Source organism: Onychostruthus taczanowskii, unplaced genomic scaffold (assembly GCF_017590055.1).
Source record: "Onychostruthus taczanowskii isolate IOZ18803 unplaced genomic scaffold, ASM1759005v1 scaffold40, whole genome shotgun sequence".
Taxonomy (NCBI): domain Eukaryota; kingdom Metazoa; phylum Chordata; class Aves; order Passeriformes; family Passeridae; genus Onychostruthus; species Onychostruthus taczanowskii.
The window spans coordinates 6,241,166-6,251,126 of NW_024501460.1; the positions used below are offsets into that span (position 1 = coordinate 6,241,166).

Sequence of the window (9,961 nt, forward strand, 5' to 3'; positions counted from 1 at the left end):
TAGGCACCTCCTGCCCAGCTGTGCAGTCAATCTGGTGGTTGCTTCATGTGAGCTAAGACACAGTTTAAGATTAACACCTTTAGAGAGGTAAAAGGTAAAGGTTGAGTTCTCAGAACATAGGTAAAAGGCCAGCCTATAACTACCAGTTGTTTAAAAGTAGTGAGTTTCCTCCCAACACATTCATTTGGAATAGTAATCAGGAAAGAAATCATTATCACAAATCTTTCATGTCCAGGAGTTAAACTAAGTCCTTATGATTTGTGTGTTGTGACCCCCTCCCACCTTCTGTGGCTAAGACTTCATAAATCTTCTGGTGTTTAGGGCAGCCTCAGATCTGAACCTTTTTTTTCTTATTAGCCTTTTGAAGGTTTTGTAGGACTAGGAGAATCAAAGAAAATGTAGGATTGCTAAAGGGGTTTCATAAAACAAAAATTAGTTTCTTACTCCAAAAAAGCCCCATCCTACGCAAAAGACCTGCTCCCCGTGGGAGATTGGTGACTTCCACTTACGTTACCAACCTACTGTGGCTGTCCTTTCCATTTTCCATTGCTCAGCATGTTGTTGTTGTTGTGCGGGCTTTTGTGCTTGTTGAGCTTATAAAAATAACAACAACAGAGGCGAACCAAAGTCGGAAAGCAAAATACACAAGACAAAGGATGTTGTTTTTTTTATTCCATCCCTGTCATTCTGCTGCAGAAAGCTCAGAGTTTAGAAATTACCATTTGTTTTGCATGATGCAGTTAGCAACTGTAAATATTTGCGTTTTTTTTTTAATATTTAACTGAATGTTTCCTGGATCATTTGGAACTGTTGTAAATGGTAGAATAACTGATTTTTAAGAGACAAAAGTCAGAGAGGGACTTTCCAGACTTGTCTCCTTCCTCCCTTACAGTCATTTCTACTCTAATTGGTTTGGTCTAACAGCAGTGACAATTAAGGCTGTATGCAAATAGCCTGATAAAGACAGTAACGTCTCTCTTTTTTCATCCACCATGGACTGCGCATTCTGTCTTTATTCACTGAGGGGGAGGCAGTAGGTTGCAAAAAGAAGTATCCACCTGTATTCACTGGCTGGGCTGTAGTTTCTTACCGTCTCTTAAAAGCAACCACATCCTCAGCAGGTGTCTGTTTATACACCTGATTTTGGTGGAATGATGCCATCTGCCAAGGGCGTGAACTTTTTTCAGATTTCAGCAGCGTTTGGTGTTTTGCTGTTCCACTAAAGGGTGGTGGTATCCTGTGGCCTCTCTGGAATTTTGCCATCTAGATCTTGGTCTTAAAGGATGAGGCTTAGTCACTAAGGTCATGACAAAGTTTGCCCCTGTTCCAAACTTCCACATGGTAGCCTGAGGCTTCAGATTTGCCTGAGGACCTCCTTAAGGAATGGGAGGAAGTATCTATGTTGAGGTCTTTTCTCCCAATATCCTAGTAAATGACCTTTATGGATCAAGCTATTTCTTGAGCCCCAAACAGAACATAGCCATGAAGGTTAAGGTTTGGAAAATTAATACTATCCCCACTGGGACACAACAGTTGGAGTCTGTGTTTACTAGCTGCTTCTGCAGGTGAGCTCAACAAAATTGTCAGGAATTGGACAGTTCCTCAGCTGGAATTGTCCTCAGCTGGACTCAAATTCTCCAGCAGGCAGAGAAGGGTCAGAGCTGAGTGGATAGAAAAAGTGAGCATGTGAAATTTCCACTCTTTCCTATGAGACAGAGTTATCTGTTGGCAGGACCAAATCAAGGAAAAGGAGTGGAGGATTTATACAGTATGCACTTACTGAGCTTGTTGGATTATGGGTATCTCATGGTGAAAAAAATGTGGGTTTAAAATGAGATCTCATGACAAGAGAATTAATTTCTGTTATCAGACACAAAGTTACTGCCTCAGTCTCTGAAAACACCTGACCTGAAAATTGCTGCAAGCTGAGGAAATGGCCAGGGAAAAGGTTCCAGCATTATTGTCCTGCCATTGCTTGGTTCTTTCCTCATCATTTATATCTGGTTACTCTCAAAGCAGGATACAGGGCTGGACTGACTATCAGCTGGGCCTGGTACATATGTTACCATGTACCAAATTCAGTCATTCATATCAGTAACATGTGGGGTCCTATTCTATAGCTTGTAAAACTCATAGACTGTTTCTTCCTAGAAGACACCTATTAGGATATCCACACTACATTTTTTACTACTGGTGTTTGTGGGCTCAAGATAAAACCTATAAGAGTGGTTCACTTTCTGATCTTCAACCTTCTTGCAGCCTGTTGTGACTTGAGCAAGTTGGCTAATCATATTGACTTCCATACTAATTCCTCTTATTGTTTGTGTGTGCAGCAGGAATAGGGAGATTTTAAGTCCAGGATGTCCTTTCCCAGCAAGTGTTCCTTACTTTGTGTTGCTCCAGTCGGCCAGGCTGTTCCACAGATTTGTCATTTCAGGAGGTGTAAGGGGTCTCAGTGATTTCAAACATGTGTTCCTGTGCTGTGCATTCTGTGCTGCTCTTGAAGGACATGCAATATTTGCAGTGCTTTTCTTTAAACTGTGTATGATCCTAAAGGTTATTGAAATTCTGTAGAACAGGAAGAAGAATTACTTCTCCATCCATTTCATGTTACTGTTTCATTATTTTGTGTATGTCTTTTCAATTTCTCCAGTTCAGGCAGTGGCTGAAAGAAGAATATGGGGAAAACTCTTCTCAGGATCTGCAAGAAGCCAAAAATCTTCTGAGCAAATACAAAGAGCAGGCAGAGTTGCATCAGAGTACTGGAGGAAGGCAGTGGAATAACAACTTCTCATCTGTGCCATCACTCTCATACAGCAACTACACAACAGAGACCTAGTTGCAAGAGGTCGATTTTTTTTCCTTTCTACTTTTGCAAAACATCTTGCCATGTTTTCCATCCCATCTTCAAGACTTTCAGCAGTAAATCATGCAAACTGTTGATTTATAGAAAGCTTCTTGATGACATTATGTGTGTGTGTGTATGAGTGTGTTTCACACAAGTTGGTAATTCGGGCAGGATCAAGCTCTGTTCATGCCCAGAGACAGGATCCAGTTACTGTGGCTGAGGCAGTCTGTCTGCCAGCCACAGCTATGTCCCCTTCTGCCCACATTGCCTGGCATTTGCTGTGAGGTTAGCTCAACTCCTCTTGTTGTAGGCTAGCAAAGGGCTTGGAGAGATGAGGTCTGGTGATTCAAGCTGTGGCAGTTTGGCATCTCTGCACTCTTAGTGTGGCAAAGGTGTTACTGCACCTGAAGAAGGGAACTCGAGTCTGTGTCTCTGCTGCTCCTGTTCACAGTCCATTGGCAGGTAGTAGCATGGAGGTGGGTGTGAACTTGAGTGCAGGCTGAAAGCTGGAGCAGATGAGACAGGGGCCCAAGTAGCTTTCCCCCAGCAGTGGCATCTAGGAGAGAAGTGGGACAGACAGCTCTGAGTAATAACACCTTCAACCGCCGCAGTTGTCTTTGCTTCAGTGCCTGTGAGACTGAGCTGTCGGCAGAGCTGCCACAGACCAAGAGCACCCAGGCTGTTACCACAGCTCAGCTGATGTGCAGTGATTTAAGCCGTGCTCCCTTGACTGTGCATCTGGTCTCCCAACATAAGCTTTTCTGGAGAATAGTTGATCATGTCTCCAGAGCCACTGAACTTCATTCCCCACGAAACACGTGCCTCTTCAGCACGCGCCCATGCGCACACGATAACGCGTCTCCAAAGAGTGGGCTCGGTGTGAGTGCGAGCACCTGTTTCTTTGCTTGTGCTGTGGTTTGCTCTTTGACTTCAGCTACCTCAAAAATGCTGTTCTTGTCATTGTGGTTGTGAATGCAACCTTGAAAATTGCCTTGTGTAATCTTAATCTAACACTGAGTGAAGTAAGTGGGTGCGTGTGTGTGCGAGAGTGCGTGTGCACGTATATTTCAAAATGTCTGTGTTTGAGAAGTTTATTGTTTTCTTTTAAAATTGCCCATATTTATCACTGGTTTAAAGATTGAGTTGTTGGAATTCAACTTTCCTGCCATTTAAACACCACTATATATTTTGCTGTGATCAGATTTACGGGAATGCATTTGTACAATATATTTTAAACTAGGTTGAAACTAGGGGCCATACTCCGCTCTTGGTAACGTTGTGTTTTTCTGGAATGAAGCCATTGCCTGACTCAAGTGGCTTGTAAGAGTGTAACTTCAAACATGTCAGTAGGGATTCTGGGCAGTGTATTGATTTCTGATGGTATAATATGGAGTGGCCCTGATACCAAGATCATGATTTCTTGTCTTTGACTTGGAGGATGGAAGGCCACTTTTCTTGAAGATTCTAGAAAATAAAAAATACTATTCAAACAGCCAAGATAGAAAACTAAAACCAAACCCTTCATTTGTTCAGGTGTGGTGTATATCATGCTAAAAGCTGAGCACTGAGTGAGAAGCAATCAGCATACTAAACAGTGTCCAAATTGTGTCTCTTTCAATTTCTTTGGTACTCTGGCCTCCCATTCCTTCACAAGATTCCTCTACATGAGATTTCTTGCTTGCTGGTGGCAGTGAATTCTTTGGATGGGAGCAAGGCTTTTGGGTCAAGTAAACTCTGGCCATTAAATATCTGTTGTTAAGTATCTTAAAAAATATGTTACGGCTTGTGAAATACGGGTTGTGCATATCAATAATTGCTTAAAAGGAAAAAAGGGAATGGGGTGGACCTGACCTGTCCATTTCATCTGAGGTCAAGCCTGCATCAGGGTTGCACTAAGTGCTTGAAGTATACTGAGCATGATGAGAGCAGGATAATCATATCTTTGTTGCAGTAAGGGATGTTGCTGGATTTGGGAAAAGTGCTGGAACTTACCTTGTTTTCAAGCTTGCAGGTAAATGAACTGCTGCCTGTTTGGTATATCCAGCAGTTGCTCTGTGATTGCCTGGTAAGATAAGTATTTAGCTGTTCCTGAACATGTAGATCTGCAGATAATAGTCTGGTTAACAATTCCAGCCCAGCAGTGTCCACGTTGGCAGTCCCTTCTGTGCTCTGAGGGTAGGTGTAATAATTGGAAAATGTTTTCCTCGGTAACAGGGTCTGACACACGTTCAGGATGCGGGTCCATTTGTTCAACCCTCTACTCATGATAGGATACGTAGGGCAGCATCAGCCCATCCCCAAAGGGCAGCTTTGTCAGAAGTATTCTGCCTATGGCCTTGCAGGTGTCCAGCCAGTCCTTCCTGTAGCTGGCTGCCAACGTTGTGTATCCTATAACACTCCTGGCACTCTTGTCCCTTCATTAGTAATGCTGTGGGTGCTGGTAAGTTGGCAGTTCTTTTACTGTTCTGATGCGTACAAGGCAGAATGGGAGATATCTGTTAATTTTCATGTGTCCAAGATTAATCTGCACTTTTTTTTTTAAATAGTTTGGTTATCTCCAAAGAGTCGGTCCCTTGAACAGGATTTTTCTTGGAACTGAGTTTCATATAGCCAACATCAGTGTGCATTATGCTGCAGTTCCAAAGCAGATACAGGGTAAGCTGGGAAGACGGAGGGAATGCCGTATTGTCAGTGAGTGGAAGTGCTTCTCTCTTTTTGAAAGGCAGAAGGGGTATTTTCTGCAGTCTCCGCCTTCAACATCTTGTGTAGTGGTCTTTGTGTACTGCATACTGCAGGTAAGAGCAGTATAAGAGCAACAGCAGTTTAAGAAAACCTGAATCTGGTTTGTCCATGTAGAGAGCAGAATGATGGTTTGCTCCCTAATTACCACGGGTGCAGAAGAGAGAGCTACAGGTCTCACCTTTGGCCTTTTAGAGAGGGAGAGGAGCTAATGCAGACTGAGAATGTGACATGATTTGTCTTCCAACCAGCCTTTCAGTGGCAATTTGTAGGACTTTCCAGCTATCTGGAACATGACTAGACCCAATTCAGCTCTTAGTAGTTGGCCTTTGTAGTGTAGATGATGCATTCAGTTATTTTGTTTCTGTACTTCAAAACACTGTCCTCATTTTGATGTTCACTGGAAAATGTATAAAGTTTATAACACCTTCTTGGATATCCAGATTTGAAATGTATAATCGATTTTTTTTGGGCTAAACTTGATATCCATGTGTGATTATAAGCAAATGTCTAGTGTTTTAGAATGTAGGTAATGGGTAAATGCATTAATAGTATTTATTACTAAGTTTTTTAACCTGGAAAAAGTTGCTTCCTTACATTTTGTGGTTGAATGGGAAGATATGGCAAATCATATCTGTTTTTTAAAAGGGATAATAACTTTGGTTGCTATAATGGCCACCACCTATAAAGATGTCAGTGAAAAATTATAGCAATTATTCCACTAGTTTAAAATTCTAAATCTGGTAAGCTTCTTGATTCGCTGTCTTCCTCTTCCTGGGCATCTTAGTGAAGCCTTGATTGCTTTTTCCAAATGTTTGTATTTAATACGTTCTACAATTTTTTTATAAATAAAATTAAATGTTAACACCTGATCTGCTTTTGTATTTCTTGAAATCAATGGTAGTGTCCAGAAGGCTTCTACTCGCTGTTTGTATCCCTGCAGGTACAGTAAGAGTACCAGACTAACTCATTTTAGTGTTGTGATTACTTTTTTCTCCTGCACACAGACTTCTTGAAACTACCTCTCTTTTCACCGACTCCTTCCAGGTAAGTTCAAGAATCTTCAGCACAAGCACCTCTTGATAGTCTCCCAAGAGGCTCTTGCATATTGCTCTCTTACTGATTGTTCCTGACCCATCATTGCAATGGGGTATATGGAGAATACTATGTTTTTTATTGTTCTGAAATTCTTTCTTTTCATAGCACACTGATTTAGGGCTTTACCAGCTGTAAAACTTACCTAGTTTTCAGGCTGCCAGTGTTCAAGGCTCTCGGTAGTGGTCTGTCAGAGGAAGCTGATGTAAGTGGCAGATGATTCTCAGGGGAAAACATTAAGAAACATATAGTGTAAGAGAGGAAATGCCCCGTTCAAATTCCCACAGATAACTCACTGAATTTCTGGTTTGACACTACCTCTGCTTAGAGAGTATTTCTGACATTTGGGCAATCGGGAAAAAAAAAATCCAAACCCAAACCAAAAAGGCCACCAACCTGAGATTATAATCGTGAGATCTTAGCCAGATCTCATGGCCACTTCAGTCATTGCTGAAGGCTGAACTGTTTTTGCAGTGGGACTCCCTTATCATGAAGGCAGAATTAGATGCTCGGGCACAGTGAATTCTGGGCCTTCTCTTTTTCTCCCTCTCCTTCCTCTCCCAGCACTTGTTATTTTATATGCTATTGGGAATGTGTAGATGGTGATTCCTAAGGAATCTTGGGCATTCAATCAGTAACACCCCCCACTAGAATAAAGTAGATGTGTCTGTAGATAGCTCTGAAAGTGATAGATGCATCTTGTTCAAATACATTTCATAATACATAACACATCTTCAGTGTAAATGGGATTGCTCGGATTTTATTGATATGTGTTTCAGTCCTCTTCATGTCTTTCTATGAAGAGACTTTAAATTCAGTACAGCCTGCTATGTGACACTTGAATTAGTAGTGTGATTACCTTCTTTCTCCCATCTGTTATCCATAGAAGTGTCTTAAATATATGTGCTACAACACTGATGAGATGGAATACATGCTTCAAGTGTAATCCCTTCTGATCTAGGGAAACCTCATAAGCTTTAGAGAAGGCTTCTCTGCTGCCTAAAGGAAAACAGCAGTTTCTAAATGAAAAATGCTTTACTGCTTAGTCTTCCTTTTGACCACTTAGTAATTTTCAAGGGTAATTTTTAACCAAATCACATGCAAAAACTCTGCTGGAACTGTGGTGCTGTATTGCTGTTCCTGACTGTGTATCTTGTTCCCTGTTACGTGGAACTGTTGTGCGTTCTGGAAAGAGTTCTGAAGAGTTCTAATCTAATGCCTGGAGTCCTGTCCTACCATGCAGTTGGCTGAGGGAAGTAGAGGGCAAACCTGCATGTCCTTAGATGTGCTTATAACCTGATAAGGGGTTTTGGCTTTGCCAGCAGATTATGAGAGTCCTTCCACCTCCTCAAGAAGATTCCATTGGCAGAGGGAAAATGATGATGGCCTGTAGAAAATGTTAGCATGAGGAAGATGATGTTGCACTGTGCAGTGTTTCTCCCTTGAGACACAAGGCACGTGACAGAAACAGCTAATTTCATACTTTATTCCCAGCAGAGCTTTAAATGTGGGTCTTGTTTTCCATGTGGCCCAGCTCCTGTGCTTAACTATTTCACTGCTACATTTAGCTGTTCTGTGCAATATTATTATTCTGCCCTCAGCCAAGGAAAAAAAAATCTTCTTTATATATTTGAATGTGTGCTTAGCTCTAGTGAATTGTGCAAGCTGTTGTTTACCAAAACTGAGTAGCTTGTGAGTAGCTACAGGTCACTTCCTGTAGTCACTACAAGTGACTTCCTGTAGTTTTCCATGTAGTTTCTAGTGTAAGTATTAGGAGTGGGCATTAGTGAAGTGTGAGCAAGATGTGTCCTTTTGCCATTGAGCAGCTGCACAGCTCAGTCCTGAGACTGAGCTGTTGTAGGAGACTTGGTTCTGCTCATGTGAGCCAAACACATCTGCAGTGAACTGGGACTAAAACTCACTTGCAAGCAGCCTCAAAAAGTGGGATTTTCAGCCAGACCTGAGCCCAGTTTCCATTTCAGATGAGACAGTTATGAATGTGCAGGTTTGTATCCTCCATTCTTTATTGAACTATAAGTAGAGAGATCAGAACCAATACACTGAAGCGACTTGAAATGTGAAGTGTTCTTAGGTTGTTTGTTTGATTGGTCATTATTCATACAGGCATTGACAGTGCAGTGTTAGACCTGGGAGGAGACATTTACAAATGGTCCCTTTGAAAGTCTGAGTTCTGATTCTCCTTTTTCCCTTCTTTCTTTGGAAGCAAGTGAGTTTTTATTTAATTTGTCAGCAGATAATACAGTGAATAGGATTTTTGTTGTAATTTATTTATTGCATTTCTTCCCCTCCTTCCATCCTTTTACCTTTGTTTCCTGTGTATGGGTTTGTTTGGTTTTTTTTTTTTTTAATAGCTAGTATTTATCCCAGACTTCTTGAGTCAGGGTAAGTGCCAGTGTGTGGCATGCAAACAATTTGTTTCCAATGAGTATGTATTTATATTAATAAATGCTCTTGTTACGAGGTTGCTGGTTTACTTAATTGGATTAACAAGTACACTTTGGCTGTCTGTGTGTCTCTCCTGTTGTGGTTGGGGTGGTTTTCTCTGAAGCTTGATGTGCCTTTTGTTGGATGTTGTCATCTTCTGTGGCCTTCTGGCTCTTTTACACCACTGGATGCTTTGGATGAGTAACACTGATCCATGACAGTGTTGAGCCCGTCATTGAAAACATTCAAAAGGGATATTTTATTTCTGATTTGTATGCCAAAAAGTAATGTTCATTGGTGGACCTGCATCCTGTGCAGGTTACTACTATTGCAAACATTTTATTTGATCCTCTCCCTTACATTTTAAGGAAGATGGGACTTAGTTGAAAGTTTTTAAGTAGAGAAAACTCTGTCCGGTGTTTAGAGGAAGTGTATCTTGAAGGTGTCAGAATTATGGCTGTGTATATGCATGCTCACTTTGTATTATTCTTCCAAGGACTGCATTTTGGAAGTCTTTGCAAGTTAAGTCTGCAGCATGTGGCTTTTCCAGCAAAACAGCTTATAAAATCCCTCAATGTCTCAAAAGAAGGAAAGAAAAGAGAAGGGGAAAAAAAAAATATTTTTGCACATATTTTTTGGAGGCTGTGCAAGTGTACCTCTGTCATTTCTCAGCTGAGTAAGTCTGTATGAAATGAACCAGTAAAAAGTCTGGAGGATGAATGGGAAAAGATATAACCACCAGTGGGTATTAATGTAATATAGTAATTCATTGGAAATGCACTCTAGACTCTGCTGTCACTGAAGGAGTCTTATATACTTTACAATATTTTCTTT

The 9,961-nt window shown here is 41.2% G+C and overlaps 1 protein-coding gene across 3 annotated transcripts in view; it reads left to right on the plus strand.

Moving 5' to 3' along the window:
• Positions 1–6,459, plus strand: part of DUSP22 (dual specificity phosphatase 22) — a 43,925-nt gene extending 37,466 nt beyond the window's left edge. For all 3 annotated transcript variants that reach the window (XM_041413107.1, XM_041413109.1, XM_041413108.1), the window contains exon 7: positions 2,654–6,459. In XM_041413107.1, the coding sequence (XP_041269041.1) occupies positions 2,654–2,839 (186 nt within the window). In that variant the 3' untranslated portion in view covers positions 2,840–6,459. The remainder of the gene's footprint in view (positions 1–2,653) is intronic.
• Positions 6,460–9,961: the final 3,502 nt, after the last annotated feature.